Source organism: Diabrotica undecimpunctata, chromosome 2 (assembly GCF_040954645.1).
Source record: "Diabrotica undecimpunctata isolate CICGRU chromosome 2, icDiaUnde3, whole genome shotgun sequence".
NCBI lineage: Eukaryota > Metazoa > Arthropoda > Insecta > Coleoptera > Chrysomelidae > Diabrotica > Diabrotica undecimpunctata.
The window spans coordinates 82,672,280-82,690,634 of NC_092804.1; the positions used below are offsets into that span (position 1 = coordinate 82,672,280).

Genomic DNA, 18,355 nt, shown 5'->3' on the forward strand with positions numbered 1-18,355 from the left:
TGCAAAATGTTGGTAGTTCAGATTTTTTGTGATGTGGTGTGACTTGTCATCATAGCCTTTTATATAGATAGATTTTTTGTCTTATAAGAATAAGGTAGAAAAACTTGTTGTCTATAAAAGTCCACATTTTTTGCTACGAAAATGGCTCTTTCTGTTAGCCAATGATTCATGTATTGCTGACCCTTCAAACGTTGTTTTGCCATATTAATTATTTCGTTGGTTTGAAACTGTATATGTTCAACTGCCCAAAATGGGCTCCTTGCATCTTGCTGGCCGCACACCACCGCAAGAATTGTGCATGATTTGATTACAGAAATCAGTTTTTGTTGTTGCAGTAAAAGAAGATTGGCTTAACATCACATAAGTAATAATAGCGAACTTGATTAGGTCTATGCCTAATCCTATGAGAGATGTTATACAAAAGAAGGTCATGCCCATTATTAAAAAACTAATTGTTATATTTTTGATTGTCAATTATCTTTTTTCTAGCTAGCAATAAAAAGTTAGTTTCTATTTGAGCAATAATTTCATTGCGGTAGTTCGTCATAGCGAAATGTTCGGTTTACATCTAAATGTGTCAAAAACTAGAATTCTAGTATTTTCAAAAATACCAACAAACGTACATTTGTAAGCCAAGGGACAAATAATAGAGCAGGTACTTCCATAAAATATTTGGGGGCAAATATCAACAGCCAGTGTAACGCAAAAAAAGAAATCCTGTCAAGAATCGAACAAGCGAAGAAAACACTCATAAACATGAAAACATTTTTTACAAGATCAGAGTTTAGTCTCGAACTCAGAAATCGAATGTTAAGATGTTACGTTTTCTCTTTTTTACTGTATGGCTGTGAAAGTTGGACAATGGACTCTGAAACAGAAAAAAGAATAGATGCCTTTGAAATTTATATTATACAGACGGATGCTGAGAATTCCATGGATATAAAAAGTTACCAATGGTGAGGTACTTCGGCGCTTGAGTAAACAAAAAGAATTACTTAGCGTAATCAAAGAGAGAAAAATACTCTACTTGGGTCATGTGTTGAGAGGTGAAAGATATGAATCTTTCGTGTAGCAGTTTCCTAAGCTACAATTGCCATTTGGATCGCCAACCTTCGAAAGGAGACTACGCAATAAGAAGAAGAATAAATTCATTATGTTAAACATTAAGACAAAATAAATTACTATAAGTTTATACTCATATCAAAGCATGTTAACTTATCGTATTAAACAGTATATCTTTTTTGTTGGTCCGATTAATAGTTTCTGAAAAATATAGTTCGAGTCAAAAGTTTGAAGTGGTATAAAATCTTAAATATAAATGTGACACTGAAAATAAGATCTTAATCTATTTAAAACTTATTGATAGCACAAAATAGAGATTATTAAATTGCTAACCCTTACATTGATTCTTTTAGGTGCCAGATTATTTAACAGTTGTAACAGATCCCATGGACTTAAGTACAATGAGGAAGAAATTGGATGCCGGGGAATATTCAGACTTATGTGCCATGGAAAAAGATTTTGATCTCATGATAGCTAACTGTTTAGCGTATAATAATAAGGATACCGTTTTTTACAGGTATGTATTATAATTTTAGCTTTAGTTTTTTGTATTATTTCTGAATCTCCAAATGTTTTCAATTTAAGGGTAATTAACGGTAAAGGGTAAACACCAAATCAAGATAATAAGCTTAACCAAATAATCAAAATGATGCAGGACTTAAACAAAACATTTAACAATGGAAGTAAAATAGATAAAGAAGGAACAGAGAAAGTACTGAGAGGAACTAAATGACCTAAAGGAACAACTGAAGAAAGTTACACAAGAAAAGCAAACGAAACAAAAGGATAAGCAAGAAATGAGGAAAGAGCTAACGAAATTACGTTTGGAAAAACTAGAAAAGGTATGAAGTCAACAATGTAATAATACTATGTTTACCAGTAGATACAATCGATAGAAGTGTACTGAAACTATAGGAAACTTCATGGAGAAACAGAAGAACATCAATGTTCAAATAGAAGAAGCAATTAAACTGGGAGAAAAAACGTGTTTGGTCAAACTACAGAACAAGCTTGAAAAATACAAGGTCATGCAAAATAAAGCTAAACTAAAAGACAACAAAGTGTCTATAAATAATGACTTAATAAAAGAAGAACTACAAACCCAGGGAAACCCAAAAAACTAACAGAAGATGAAAATACACAAATAAAAGCACAAACGGATGACAGACATAGCAAAGTTAAAAATAGTAAAAGACCGAGAACGAAAGATCGCAGAAAGAACACAAGAACATGAAATAGACACAAGGGAGGGCATATTCCTAGAAACATGGAATGTAAGAATCCTTTACGAAACTGGCAAATTGGAGCAAGTAAGCCAAGGGATTGATAAGTATAAGTTAGATATTGTAGGACTAAGTGAAACACGACGGAATGGCAGTGGATCGAAAAAGTAGGAGACTAACAACTAATGATATTCTGGGAACACAGACGTATATGATAAACACGAAAAGGAATTGGCATTACTGCTAGCCCAAAAGGGAAAAACTGTAATAGAGTGGGAACCAGTATCAGAAAGGATTATCCCTGTAAGATTGAAGGCAAGGTACTATAACAATATAGTAGTAAATGTATACGTTCCTACCAATGAAAACGACGATGAGAAGGAAGAATTTTAAGAACAACTACAAACAACGTATAATAAGATTAACAATCAATATAGATAAGATATGAAATTAGATAAAATAAATAAATCGGAGACATTAATGCAAAAATAGGCAATGATAATACAGAACATTAACAAATGATAGGAAATGAGGGAATAGGGGAGAGGAACGACAATGGAAATCGACTGATAGAAGTTTGCGAACAAAATGAACTTATAATAGGTAGAAGCATCTTTACACATAAGTGGATACATAAGGAAACATGGAAATCGCCAGGAGAGAGGTACAAAAATCAAATAGATCACATAACAATTGAATCTAAATGGAGAAACTGCTTGCAATATGTTAGAAACTTAAGATGTACTGATCTGAGGACAGACCAAATGCTAATCAAAGTCAAACTAAAAATGAAATTAAGCAGGGATAAAAATCAAAAAACCAACAGAAGGAACAAATACAACGTCGATGCTCTATCTAGTATAAGAAATACATTCTCGAAATAACTGGCAATCAACCGAACTGTATCACAACAAACTGGAGAGACATTTGAAGAAACATGAAAGAATTTTAATAGAATAATAGAATTTTAATAGAAGTAATGATAAATACAGCAATGAAACAATCGGATTGAAAAAAAGACAAAATAAAAAATGGATAACTAAAGATACTCTAAAACTGATAGAAGAAAGGAAAAAAGGAAGGATCGGAAGAAAAGAAGACACTTGAAAGAAAATATAAGGCCAAAACGCAGAATTAAAAAAATAAGCCAAAAAAGACAAAAAAAAACGGTACATAAATTAGGTGTTAAATTTATTAGGGAAAGCGGAGCAAGAAAACGACGAATTTAGAAATAAATTGAGGTCAAACCATATATGTCTGATCCGAACATGAGGATTCATCAGACACACATACCAATTTGTTATAATATCACTTACTTGCGCAGTGAGTTAAGTCTAACACTTCTTTGCGTGCCCTAGTGACAAAAGTTGTTTTGTTTCCTATATTGGATATAATTAAACCTTTAGATAGGATGTAATTCAAAATAGACTCACCCAATAGAGTATATAGATATCTTTTTTCTTGTAATAACTCTAAGTAATATTTTACCCGTTCGTCCATTTATATTGGTTCTAACTTTATTTACCCTTTCATGAGTATTTTGTCTGAAGTACCTTTTTCCATGCCTCTCCTGCTTTTGAGCCTCCCATTAAGCTATCTATATATTTACATTTTTTTGCCAAACTTAGTTTTCTGCTCTTTATTTCTTTTTTTTTGTTTCAAAAGTTTGCCTTGTGTATTCTCTTCTGCCTTCTTGATCTCCTGTGGTCAACCACTTTTGGCAGGCTTTCTTCTTTTCTTTTATTTGGTTTTCTATCTTTGTTGTCCACCAATATAGTTTAGATTATAACTTAGTTATAACCCAAAGAAAAATTCTGTGATAAGGTTAGCCTTTTTCAAATTCTATATCAATTGTTTTTATTTTGAAGTAGCTCGATAGCTCATTGGATTGGCGGAGTCACTTTAGTGAGAATAGTTTACTAGGTTATTGGTTACATAAGTTACACATGAGACAGAAATTTTTCAAACTCAACTGAATAAAATAAAAGTGAATGCGGCTTTGAACATGTGAATCCGCGAATTCCAATTCGCGATTGAATACAGAATAGAGTATTGAAGCTCAATAACAGTCATTCGTTAATCCTACCAGAAGTCGTTCATACGCTAGGAAACTAACAACCATATATTAAATTTTACTTGCTCTAACTTCATTCCATAGTTTTTACGTTTTGGATCTTTCTTTTTCTTCAAGTTCCGCACCTATTGAAGATTGAAAATCTTTCTGGTAATTATAATTCTGTTGGTTACGCTACTGAATAATTCAATTGAACTGCATCCAAACCATTCACGAAGATTGTGTAGCGGCAAGATTTTACGTCTTCCTGCGCTTCTTCTGCCTTTGATTTCGCCCTGCATTAGATTCTTTAATAGTTCGTATTTTTCACCTCTTATGGTGTGCCCAAAGTGTTTCAAGTTTCTGATTTTTATGAAATTTAAAACTTTGCATTGTTTTCTTGGTTGTTCGAGAACTTTTGTTTCGTGCATTTGTTTTGCGATCCATTCATGATATTTTCAGAATACGCCGGTAACACTACATTTCTAATGCTTCCAGTTTTTTAAAATTGGATCCTTTTAGTGTATAGGTCTCGACATCATACAGAAGGGTGGAAAAAATATAAAATCGAAGCATTCGTGTATCTGGAGCGTTACAGAAAAGTTTTCTCATTCTGTTAAAGTTTACCGTGCAATTTCAATGAGTCATCTTATTTCTTTTGTTTGATCAGTATCTTCTGTGATTCATACTCCAAGGTATTTGCACGAAGATATTTGTTCAATTTCTTTATTATCTAGTACTAGCTTAACTTTGATGTTTTGTGCTTTTGTAAATACCATGAACTTGTGTTTTCTTAAAATTTATTTTTAGTCCATAATCGTTGCAATGTATATTTAGTTGTTGAGCAAGGTGTTGCAGTTCTTTTAGTGTTCCCGTCAGAAGGACGGTATCGTCAGCATATCTTATCTTATTAAGTGGCTCACCGTTTATTATTAGGCCCTCATTGACTTCGGCTAAACGCCAAACAATAGTGATAAGTGATAGTAAATACACCCTTGGCGCGGCTCACAGCGAATCTGGATATCTTTAGTCAGTTCATTTTCAACTATCACTTTCGCTGTTTGATTCCAATAGAGTACATATAATGCTAATATCTCTACCGTCTATGTTTTTATTTAACACAATTTCTTTGAGGCGATTATGCTGCATTGTCAAATGCCTTCTCAATCTTATATATACTTCCAGATTCACATCTAGGCATCTCTGCGAAGGAACACTCACTGCAAACAGCTCATCTCCTGTTCCCAGAGCTTTCCTAAATCCCATTTGTGTATTACTTATGCTTTCATGTAATTTCTTATGTATTCTATTGTGAATTACTACTATGGTCGGTTCGCTATTCCCAGTCCGAACTGTCTAGTGAATTTAGTAATTATTTTTTTGCGAAGATAGTTACTTTTTTACAGACTAGAAGTGGCTGGAAATTACTATACAACCAAACACACGTACTCATAGCCAATATTAATAAAAAACAAACTAAATAGTAAATAAAATGGAACTTTACGAATTACCGACAATCATTGTTTATTTATTTGCACCATATAATAAATAGTTATGTTAAATTATAAGAACTGAAATATATTTTTTAAAGATATACTACCCAAAATGTTATGGGTTTAGTATACACTTCCACTATTTATAATAATTCTTTTTTCAATGAAAGAAGTCTGTAATAAAAGATTATTTAAGCTTTTATTACTGCGAGCTAGGAACTTTTGTTTTGTAGGTTTCCAGCTATGAATCTGTCAAAATATTCCCGAGCTGAGCGAAAGGACCTTATAAACAATTTTAAGACATAACTCGTTAAGGCTATGGTGCGATGTTCATTGCACTCCTTTGCATTGGCTTTTTTTTGTAGCAGTATAAATGTAGATTGAAGCCATTCTTTTAGTAATATACCTGTTCTATTTATGGTATTGAATAGATCAAAAAGAAGGTCAATAGATTTTTTGTTTTAAATGATTTTCTTTTATATATTATATTATATATTTTATATATTATTTCTTTTCTTTGGGTTTAAGTTTTCATTTGCTGTTTTGGTTCTCTAGTTCTTATATAATTATTCTTTATTATTATTTAATTTTTAGAGCTGCCATTAAAATGAGAGATCAGTGTGGACTAATATTCCGACAAGCTAAAAAAGAGCTGGAAACCGCAGGCCTTTTGCCAACTGTAAAAGAATCTAAACAAAAGTCTGGAATAGGGCAGATCGAAGAATCTATGGCATCGGATATTGATAAAGAGCTTGAGAATTTACAGGTAGTTATTTTAATATAACTAATAATATAGATATGTAATAAAACTAATTGTTAAATATATTTATCATGACATTTATATATGAAATTATCATGGGTAACAAATGCAGAACAAAGAAAGATTAGAGAAAATTAAATTTAATGGAAATTTCTACATATTGTTACAGTGACAATTATCATAACAATAATTAAAATAAAGCGTTAAGCAAGAGCAAGTATCACTTCACGATAATGTTTGTTAACATTAGGGTTCTGGACTCTCTTTAGGGTTACACTCTTCACTTGGTTTTGTATAGAAATCAGCTTTTTTGATCAGCAGTTGTTCTAGTTCGTTAAGTAAGCATTTTCTGTAGGCTTCATTTTTTTTTCTTTTGTTACTTCTTGCATTCATCGTCAAACCAATGATTTTTACGGGCACAAGTTTCTGTTGATATTTCATATTTGTCTTCCGCTGCTGCTTCAATGTCTTCCTTTATTCTGGTCTTGTAAGAGTGTATATCTTTCTGGCCCTCTTTTAGGCCAGGGCGGATCTGTTTTAAGGTGGATGTGAGGGGTAGCATTCTGATTTTTGCAGAAAAAGTTGCGTGAGAAATTCAGTAATAATAATTGAATTATCCTCCCTCTCAAATAGGTCGGGAATGTTAATAAAAAAATATGAAAATATTTAAAAAATTACTAAAAACTTTTTTTTGCTACTTTCCTTGCTCATAAGTTTAAAATGATTCATTTTGGAGCAAAGTCGTAATGACATAAAAAAGCAATAATTAAATTTTCTATAAAATTCGACTTATTAAAAATGTCAATTACCCTTGCTGCAAAATAGCAATAGATACAAAAAAAAAGGGGGGGAAACTAGCCTTTTCTAATTGAATGCTTTTCAACCACTTAAATTGCATTTAGGACCTTCATAATTCGCCCAAAAAATCTTAATGATATATTAAAACAGTCAACCAAATTTCATTAAAATCGATTTAATAGATTTCGCCTAATTTTTTGTTTAAATTGAAATTCTTTAGAACTTTGCACAAAAAACCTAGACCATATATAAGTTTGCCATTTTTTACATATAAAAAGCTTACTTAAAACATACTTTATAAAATTGAAATTGGATTATTTGGACTGCCTCAGGAATGTTTTAAAATTATAAACAATTTTTTGCCTTATAAACAAATAAAATATCTCGGTAAAGTTTGTTTAGCAGAAAATAGTTTACTTCAATTAGTGCGGTCGTAAATATTATTAAATTTATCTGACTTGGCCCATTGTTAAGACCTTGTACCTCAGGTAAACCATCGTTACCTGAAACCGGACCTTTTATACTATTATCGGTTAACCCAGGATGTTTATAGTCGATACTAATTGGAGTCAACCATTTACTGCTAAACAAACTTGAACTATTCTCTACATTATCTAGCCTCTGCAAGACGCTTGTTTTAAAAAAGTTGAATTTGGAGTAGTGGTTCCTGAGATACAAGCGGTCAAATGTGACCGTCATTTTCGACGAAGGTATAAACAATGGGATAGTAATCTTTAAGCCATTACCTGTTTCTTTCGGAGCTTTTTCTCGATAAATCTTCATATCTTCGAGATATTCAAAACATATATTATAAAAATAAAAACCATCAGTATTACGCGTGAAAAATGCCAAAAAAACTAGGTTGAAGAAAATTGAATTTCAAAGTTCAAACTCGGTATACATAAAAAAAAAGAATTTTCTCGGCTTCCAATGAAGCAATTATCTTCTTTTTTTTTAATCCGTTGTAACTCGTAAAGAAACACCTAAATGACGCATTACCAAATCCCAAAGATACTTTAGTTTTGTTTATTAATAATAATTTAATATTTTTTTGTTATATATATATATATATATATATATATATATATATATATATATATATATATATATATATATATATATATATATATATATATATATGTTTGTTTTGAGGTTTCCGCGGGAGCTATATGTGCTGTCACTATTTTTCCGGGTTTGACTCCGCGTTGTAAAATGCTGGTTTTCTTGAAAACCATTGTTTTGGCGACGTTTCGGCAAGGTCTCACTTGCCATTCTCGAGCCTGGTGGAACTACTTCTCGTCGTTACTCGATTAGTACTGTATTAATCGAGTACTGTACAGTACTAATCGAGTAACGACGAGAAGTAGTTCCACCAGGCTCGAGAATGGCAAGTGAGACCTTGCCGAAACGTCGCCAAAACAATGGTTTTCAAGAAAACCAGCATTTTACAACGCGGAGTCAAACCCGGAAAAATAGTGACAGCATATATATATATATATATATATATATATATATATATATATATATATATATATATATATATATATATATATACAAGGTATTTAGGCGGCACACGCCCTTCCGGTAGGGATCTCTGGAGGAGTATCACCAAGCCGCAAGCCCTTATCTCTTGCCGTACTGCTCCACCATAGGCCGATCAGATACCAGCATATTCTAGACTAAGCCGCAGATTCATTTAGAATTTTAAACTGCTGCGTTAGCCTTTTTGTTTTCTGTACACCGAGCTGGGGATTGAACTGACATCTCTCGCAGTGAAGCGAAGGAGAAGCCAGCCGCCCAGCCCGCTTGGCTATCCGATCGACATTTTTTTGTTAATTTAATTTATTTAAAACAATACAGATACTTTCTTCTAATAATATGAAATAAATAATCATTTTTAATTCAATTCTATAAATTAAATGTAATAACAAAATTAAATTATATTGTTGTTAAGTTGTTTAAACAAAGATTGTTTAAATAATTATGCAGATCTCAACTGATCATATTTGTATTTATGACCGTTTTATTTGTATTAACGTTAATAGGCATACGTTTGGTAAGTTTTTCTAAAAAACGGTCTATAACATCGGAAAAAATATGTAGTTTTATTTTAAATTTTTATTTATTTATTTCATTTTAAATAAATTTATTTATAACAAAAATAAAGCTTGGGATTTGGTAATGCGATGTTTGGCTATGTCTATTTGAGTTATATCGGATTAAAAAACAAAAGAAAAATTGCTCTATTGGAAGCCGATAAAACGTTTTTTTAAGTATACTGATTTTGAATTTTAAAATTAACTTTTCTTTAACCTACTTTTTTTGGTATTTTTCACATGCAGTACCGATGTTTTTTATTATTTTAATGTATGCCTTGGATACCTTGAAGATATGAAACTTTTAACGGGAAAAGCTCTGAAAGAAAAAGGTAATAATTCAAAGATCACCATTCTATTGTTTATAGCAAATGCCGGTCAATTTTGACTGGTTGTATCTTAGGAACCACTGCTCATAGTTCAATATATGGTTGAATGCTTGAATATATGGATTTTACAAATAAAACGCAGATATCGAGCACAGTTTTTTATTAAATCTTGCCCTTTTCTTAAAAAAAAAAGCATCTTGAAGAGTCTTTTCCAATGCCGTTTTCTGAATTTAATTTAAACTAATAGTTACCGAGATATTCTATTCGTTTAATTAAAAAAATTGGGGATAATTTTAAAACTTTCCTGAGGCCGCCCAAATAAACCGATTTCAATTCCATATAGGCCGTTGTATTAGTGAAGTGCGCTTTTATATGCAAAAAAATTGGCAAACTTCTATATGATCTAAAGTATATTCACTTGCAATAAATGTAGCTTGTCAACACAAGTACTCTCTAGAGTTGCTGAAGAGGTATCTACTTATTACAAAATCACGAATACTGTAACTCATTATATATAAAAGTGTAACAAAAGTAACAAGTAGGTACTCACAAGCAACGACAATCAATATCTCAAGTTTACGTCTCGTTCTCGCGTTATTTCATCTACTACATATTTAATATATTTATCTTTATGCCACTCAATTTCCAAAATTGGTTCATTGAATTTAATATGTTTTTTAGTAAGCCAATCCACTATTTCGACTCTTTCCATTTAGTGTTTGATAACTGTTCTACACGCCGGCAGTGATATGGAGTTATCCATATCCGCCGTTATCCATAACAATAACAGATCCTGGTTCGATTTTTAACAGAATATCTGAAAACCATTTTTCATAATAATCTGAATCCATTTCCTCATGGTAATCTCCATTCTTTTTAGAAACAAATGCATTTAAACCTCCTTCAACAAATCCTGAGTCACTACCAATATGGCTAATAATAAGACATGTTCTTTTGAACTTGTCGACACACCAGTTAGGTGTGCTTGTCGTTTGTGTTTGACATTTAAATCCTGCCAAATTGTTGTCAGAGTATGTCTTTCATTTAACTATATTTCATCTGTATATGTTTTTTCCATCTCTTCGAAATTCTGTTATTTGTTTGATTTCAGACAACAGACAATAAATAGCTACCCGAACAATGGCGTTGTTCTCAGTTACATCGCCGTAATTTGCAACTACGTTCTTGATCGCAGGCATTATCTACCGTTAGAGAAAGATATAAACTACAACATTGCAGATAACTTCAAGTTGAATCATACACGCTGACAACGTTACATTTTCTTTAGAACAAAATTTTTGGCAAAACATTTGAACAATTTGAAAATAAACCAGTCAAATTATTAAAATTGATTTCATATAAAATCTCTTCTATCTCAACGCATATTCTTTGAACAGTCAGAAGAAGAAGGTTTTTGTTGATTTTTAAGGGGTTAACAGATTCTGAAATAATCCGCTAATTTGTTTATTAAATAATAATTAAATTTTCTCCTTTTGTCGGAACAAAAATATTTTTTTTCTAAAGGGTAAACGTCCAATTTTACTTGCCTACAAACATCATTAAAACATAAGTCACTTGCTACAATTTTAATATTTGATTAAATATTAGTATAAATTGTACTTATTAATTAATATTCAATTAATTGATAGTTTGCCAACCCCTAAGCTTGCAACATATAATTGTCCATGTGAGAAACATGGATTCTCTAAATCCAAGCCGCAAACGGACATTGTCTGGCCTTGAAATTTGTTATTGATCATCGCGAATGGTAATCGAACAGGGAATTGAAGCCTTTTGAATAATATTGTGGTATATGAGGGTATCATTGGGATACGTGGCAACAGGACGATTTTTCCTTCAAATCGTCCAGTCAAAACGGTTACTTCAATAATATTTCCGGTGATACTTTTAATGACCATACGTGTGCCGTTGCATATTCTGGGTGGATTCAAATTGCGGTGCAGAATAATTGGTGAACCAATCTTCAACTGAAGATTTTGTGTTAGGATCCCTGGTATTCAGAGAATTTAAAAATTTCTTTTGGATAATTTATGGCTTATCAGATCAGGATTTAAAAAATATCAGATCACCTGGTAACAACTGTTGTATACAACGAATTCATGGTTGGTCTTAACAAAAGTGCAGAAATTATGTGGAAGTTTGATACATTGTGCATTTGGATGCAGGATTATTTTACCGTTTCCAATATCCAGCAAATGTTTGGAAAATAATATATAGGCCATTTTGCACTTGTACGCTTATGTTAATGGTCAATCGAACTGTTTCGACATTTCGCCGTAAAAACCATTTTCGCCATTGTTTTAAACATTCATTAATCTCATCCGCATATGTATAGAGAGGAATAATCGGTAATGTGTGTCGGAAGTCGCCAGCCAGTAGTAAGACAGCACTACCAAATAGTCTGTCGTTTCCGTTAAAATCTTGTATACTTCTATGTAATACTTCGAGAGTGTTTATAATGTTGCGCATTGCAATTTGGTTTTCTATGAATGTCTAATGGCAACTTGAGTAATGGCAACTGTTCGCCCACTATCTAACAATTTTCTGAATTACCAGTAATAAGTAATTTTAAAGGTTCTGGTGGAGTGGTAAGAGATGGTAACACAACTTTTCCTGACGCGCAACAGATGCCAAGTGCTTCATTGTGAAACTTCAATACCTGACATTACTAGCATACTGTGTCCATTGCACCAATAGTAATTTTAAAATACGCAGAATAATTAATGTCAGGGGCATATTCAAATGCAGGACGAACAAATGATATACGTGTAAACGAGCGGTTGATTCGCTGTCTTTCTCATTCTTGTGTTCTGGATGTAGCTATATACTGCTCTCGTGTAGCTCTCGTTCTTAATATATTCTGTCGTACACGTTGGTTACGATGTGCATGAGATACTTGTGAACGGTTCTCATCTGACATTATTCTCTGATCTTCATTTATTTGAATATTTTATTTGCCCGATCTGCCCTTGCAATTCGTTGGCAATACGGCTTGGCTACATGCATTATTGAGGTTTTATTTTCTTCGGAGCATCTACAAAAAATGATAGTTGATATGCGTTAAAACAATTTAAAAAATAATTGAATAAAATCAAAATCAGAAATTCAAAGAAAGGGTAAAAAGTAAAGGGAAACAAAGCTTACTTTTCACTCGCCCATGTGTTCCGCTCCATAATCACACACTGGAAATAATATGTTATGGATGCGATACATGGGTGATGACAGAAGACATAAAACGAAAGCTGGACGTATTCAAAAGAAAAGTCCTAAGGAAGATATTTGTATCTATTAAGGAAAACGGAGTATGGAGATCCAGATACAACCATGAACTCTGCCAACTGTTAATTGCTCTGAGAAAGCCTCTGAGAGGCTCCGGTCTCAGAATTCGTTAAATTTTCGTTAAACAGAGATTTCGATGGGCTGTTCATGTAGTGAGAATGGAGACTGGAAGATTGCCAAAAAGAATCCTAGATAGTAAAATGTAGGGCGCAAGAACAAACGGAAGGCCACGGAAAAGGTGGGAGGATGAAGTGGCAAAATTTGCTAGACATGAGAACCTGGAGAAGATCGGCGCGGGACCGGCAAGGTTTAGAGTCATAGTTTTAAGGAGGCCAAGACCCGATTTGGGCTGCAGCGACATTGGAATAAGAGAAAATCAAGATAAATATATAAGTGAACTAAGTAAATTCCCCTGAAAATAAACTGAAGTATTCACTAATCCCAGTCTAACTCTTGTAAATTTAGCAACCATTTTTTGTGAACTTAGTTATATTTTGGGAGACTGGAAGTGCCTGTAAACTAACAATTATTCACTACTAACACATGCAAAATAAACCTGCGTGAAACAATAAATCAAAGGTTTAATGTTTATATTTTTGAAATTGTATAATCGTCTATAGATTTGTATTTACAAATAGAAAGATTACTATTTAAAAAATAGCTTTTGGGTCATCACCATTGCTTTTTACCGATAATCAAAATTAATTTATTTACATAATTGTTGTTTTGGAAATGTAATCTTGAAAAAATTTTTTAAACAAAAAAAATCAATTAAAAAAAGGAAGCATTTATTAGACCAAGGATTTTTTATAACAAGCAATTTTTTTTTATAATAATTAGACCAAGGATTTTTAAGTATGTGTAGCAGCAAAATTTTATTAACAAATCTAATTTTATTTGATTTTTTCCAATTATTCGTTCCACTTTATAACCGTTCCTCCAACGAGATATTTAGTTGATGTTTAATGCATGCTGATTATGTGCTGTTATTAGAAAATAGACTCCACATAGAGTTAAAGTATGATTTTCTAATATTTTCTGATACATTCTCTACGCTTAATATTGAATACTTTATTCATTATCACCATTGGCTCTACAATCCATACTGGATGTTGGTCTGCTCCAGAATCAGCTTCCATTACTTCCTACTATTTGCATTGGTTTTCCAATTTCGCACTCATAACATGTGAATTATTTATTATATACCACATACATATAGGCTTTATTTAGATAGTAATGAATGCAGCACTTTAATAAATTAATTTGTAGGGAAAAACAGGTCCTGATGTTATAACGAAACTGGAGGACCTACTTATAAAAAGCCAAGCTTTAAAACATGGGCTAGCTAGAGCAAAAAGGGTCAAGTTGGTAAGGAGTGAAATAAATAGAGCTAAAAAGAGTCTAGCATCTCAAACCGATACCGATCAAACTTCTACTCAGTCTGATGTTGATGTTGAAAATACAACGGAAGACCCTAAAAATAGCTCAACCAATGGTAAGTTCAAATCAATATGGATTTTTCATCCATATCTATTATCTATTATCTATAACCCAAAAATAATCCAGGGAGATTAGGTCAGGGGATCTAACAGGCCAAAAGTATCTGATCTCAGTATCTGGAAATCACTTTTCCATTAAACATATTATGTTAAGGTAGTGTCTAACGTTTAAATTATTTTAAACTTGGTTATAAAATGAGGATTTTCCTTAAACCACCAACGACAATATTGTGACGTGACGGATCCATTTAAACATTAAAGAAAATGTTGCCCCCTCCAAAAAAATTATACATCTCATAAAAAGGGTTTTTTTATTTATAAAAATAGCATAATACTCTATCTTTATCTTTACTCTCTGATTCATTAAGCAAATTGTTTTCTTAATTGATTTTGTAATCGGCTATGGTCTATTCTCTAAAAAAGAATCGGGGATTTTGGGGTCTGGTTATACCGTTGAGTGTTAAAAATATCATGGACTGATAGAATCACAAATAAAAAAGCACTGGAGAGTGTTGGTAAAGAAACAAAACTAATCACCACTATACAAACCAGAAAACTGGAATACCTAGGCCACGTGATGAGGGAACCAAAATATGAAATTTCGAGACTCATAATACAGGGAAAGATTCAAGGAAGATCTGTTGGCCGAAGGCAGAATTCTTGGTTGAAGAATCTACGTGAGTGGTATCAATGCAGATCGATTTATTTGTTTGGATCAGCAAATTCAAAAATAAAAATAGCCATTATGATTATAGAATAGAAATATGATTTATTGTCACTGAAAATTGTTCAATTTTATGGACAAAGCTTGGAAAAGTTAAAAAAAATAATAATAATAACAATTAAAATTTACTAAAATTAGATAAATCGTCAATATCACAGAATAAAACATAATAAAACGTTACGAACTAGTTTAGAATAAGTTTAAGCTGCTGCATGTGATACCCAAATATATATAAAAATACTTTGTTGCTTATACCTAAACGTACTGTACTTTCCTAATTATTCGTTAAGAAATTGCCAACCTTCGTAGGGAGACGGCGGTATAAGAAGAAGATGGTCTCTTTTATATAAACAAATTTACGCAATTATATCACATGTGTTACTTTACATGTGTTACTTCTAATTAAAATACACTAAATCGATTTAAATAAAACAAAACACTTTTAATAAATTAAAACTGTTACTCGTATTTTGATACAAAGAATGCTTAAAATAAGAAACTGTTTATTGGGAATAATAAACATGTTATTGTAAAAAGAAACTAAAAAACTAAAAATAATTATTTATTACTGACTTCTAGTAAAAATCAAATAATAACGTAAATTTCAAGATTCTGAAAATTATATCTCTTACCATACCCACATATTTATTTAGATGGATATAAATAATTGTTTATGTTTAACAGCTTCCCCATCTGGTGTTAATAGACGAACAGCAGTATTGTTTACCAAAAAAGCACAAGCTGCTTTAAAAAAGGAGGATAAAGATAAAGATGACAAAGAGGAAAATGCAAATGTACCTGTTAAACAGTAAGTAATTCATCACTCTAATACTATTTTATTTTAATACATCATATAGATGGCTGTGATTGCAGCTCTGAACACTTTTAATACAATTACTAACTCTAAGTAAAACCACAAAGTGTAAAAACAATATTTATTTTCTAACACATATAACCCGTTTCAATATCTCTGTCATCATTAGCTATAAATGTAGGCTTTGTTGTTCTTCTTGTAAAGCAGTTTACGTCTGCCAAATTGGCATTACTATTATATGTTGTTATTACCGGACTTATTATAAGTAGTTATGTCGACGGATGCGCAGGAGTACACAATAATTTGAAAGAAGAGTAATTCCGGTACCATATCCATATTGGCATACACTTTACATCACCCCGTTTAGCCTTCGGAAGGAAGAATTCCGATAATGCTACCGTTCCCTCTTTCCAGTCTCTTGTTAAATTCAAAAGTAGTGTTGGTTACCTATCCAAGCTTACAAGTTACTGAAAAGCACCTAGCTGCACTTCTGGTTTTAAATTTTTTTGTAATTGTCTTACATATTGTTAACATCCATTAGGTTTTACATACATTTCCATACCCTTAAGATCGTAATTTCCAATTGTGTCACGGAATAATTTCGATGCCGATTAACAGTAGGTTCGACAATACTCACAATAGTGACTACATCACTAACTTTGGTCCCATCTTCCCTCTCCAAAATGGTACCCATAGGAGAGCAATTGGACTTTTGGAGTCCTTTTTAATAATCAGATATTGCCTATCGCGATGGCAACCTAGCCAATTGATTTTAGTTATACTCCGTAAATAGCAAATTTTTTACATTAAAAATTTTCTGTACACCCAGTTTTCTCTTAATAAAGTTGTGTATTCTTATGCATTTCAGATTTAGCTTCTCCTACATTTTTAACTGATGATGACAGAGATGTCGAAACGTGTCCTATGTGTTGAAAATAAACATTGTTTTTACAATTTCGCACTTTTTGATTAGAAATATCATTTCCAAAGCAAATACGTTTGTTATTATATTACAACCATAATATATATATATATATATATATATATATATATATATATATATATATATATATATATTTATATATATTTATATATAAGTAAACGTTAAATATTGGGTTTGCAGCAATAAAAAATGAAACGTATACTCTTGTAAATTTTTAATCCAAGCTTTCGGACATTGGTTATGTCGTTCATCAAGGAGCTACAAATGTGATGAATAGTTTATTAACGTTGGTATAATTAATTAAAAAATTCACTACTTACAAACTTAACTTTTCAGTGCTAACGTATGGTCTTACAGACGTAGCGAACCTATTTATACCGATAATTAACCATCTGTTCCGATATTCGGGCCAGGTCACTCAATAGCTTCATATTTTACCTAACCCTTGTTAGTTTTAAAAGATTTTTGAACTTAGATACATAGTTTGTTCGTTACACAAAATTTCAGTCTCAGAGTCGGATGTTAACTTTTGTGGTTGTACTAAAGGTGTCAGGATTGTAACTTTTAGCGTTGTATTTTTAGTGAAAAAATATTGTTTTTTTACTTCTTAGAAATAGAAATTAACTACGAGGAGGAGCAAAAATATTTACAGAGACTTCTAGAGGAAGCAGACAGTAGTGATGAATTGGAATGCAATGATTCTGCCGATAGTTCTGAAGAAGATGAAGTTGAAATACAAAATCTTGACAAAGATAGTGAACAGGATATATCAGAAGCAGAAAACGATGTTTTGCATGAGTCAGAAGCAGAAAATATTTGCCGAAGAGTTCCTATTTTTTTGGTAAGGATAAAAAAACTAAATGGCGAAAGCATCTTGATAATAAGCGAATTCGTACACGAGCAGAAAATTTAGTTACGCATTTACCAGGTGTAAAGAGGTTGCTAGGGAGAAATTAATCTTTAGTGATATTTGGGGCTGTTTTATAACAGAGCAGATGTTGGAACTTATTGTGATAAATACAAACATAAATATTGAACTACATGCTGATCCTCAGAACCTACAGTAATACGGATATACTAGAAATAAAAGCATTTATAGGCCTGTTGTACATAGCAGGAAAGTTCAAGAATAACCATCTCAATGCTCGCGACTTGTTTAGAAAAAACGGTACTTCCTTAGAAATATTTCGCCTTACAATGTCATACGAGCTATTCAAATGTTTATTGGCATTTATTCGCTTTGACAATAAACAAACTCGTG

At 32.0% G+C, this 18,355-nt stretch overlaps 1 protein-coding gene across 2 annotated transcripts in view; it reads left to right on the forward strand.

Moving 5' to 3' along the window:
- The window catches only part of Br140 (bromodomain-containing protein 140), a 76,373-nt gene that overhangs the window by 46,730 nt on the left and 11,288 nt on the right, over window positions 1-18,355 (forward strand). For both annotated transcript variants that reach the window (XM_072523149.1, XM_072523150.1), the window contains exons 8-11: window positions 1,416-1,579; window positions 6,426-6,597; window positions 14,384-14,609; window positions 16,022-16,145. In XM_072523149.1, coding sequence (XP_072379250.1) covers window positions 1,416-1,579; window positions 6,426-6,597; window positions 14,384-14,609; window positions 16,022-16,145 — 686 coding nt within the window. The remainder of the gene's footprint in view (window positions 1-1,415; window positions 1,580-6,425; window positions 6,598-14,383; window positions 14,610-16,021; window positions 16,146-18,355) is intronic.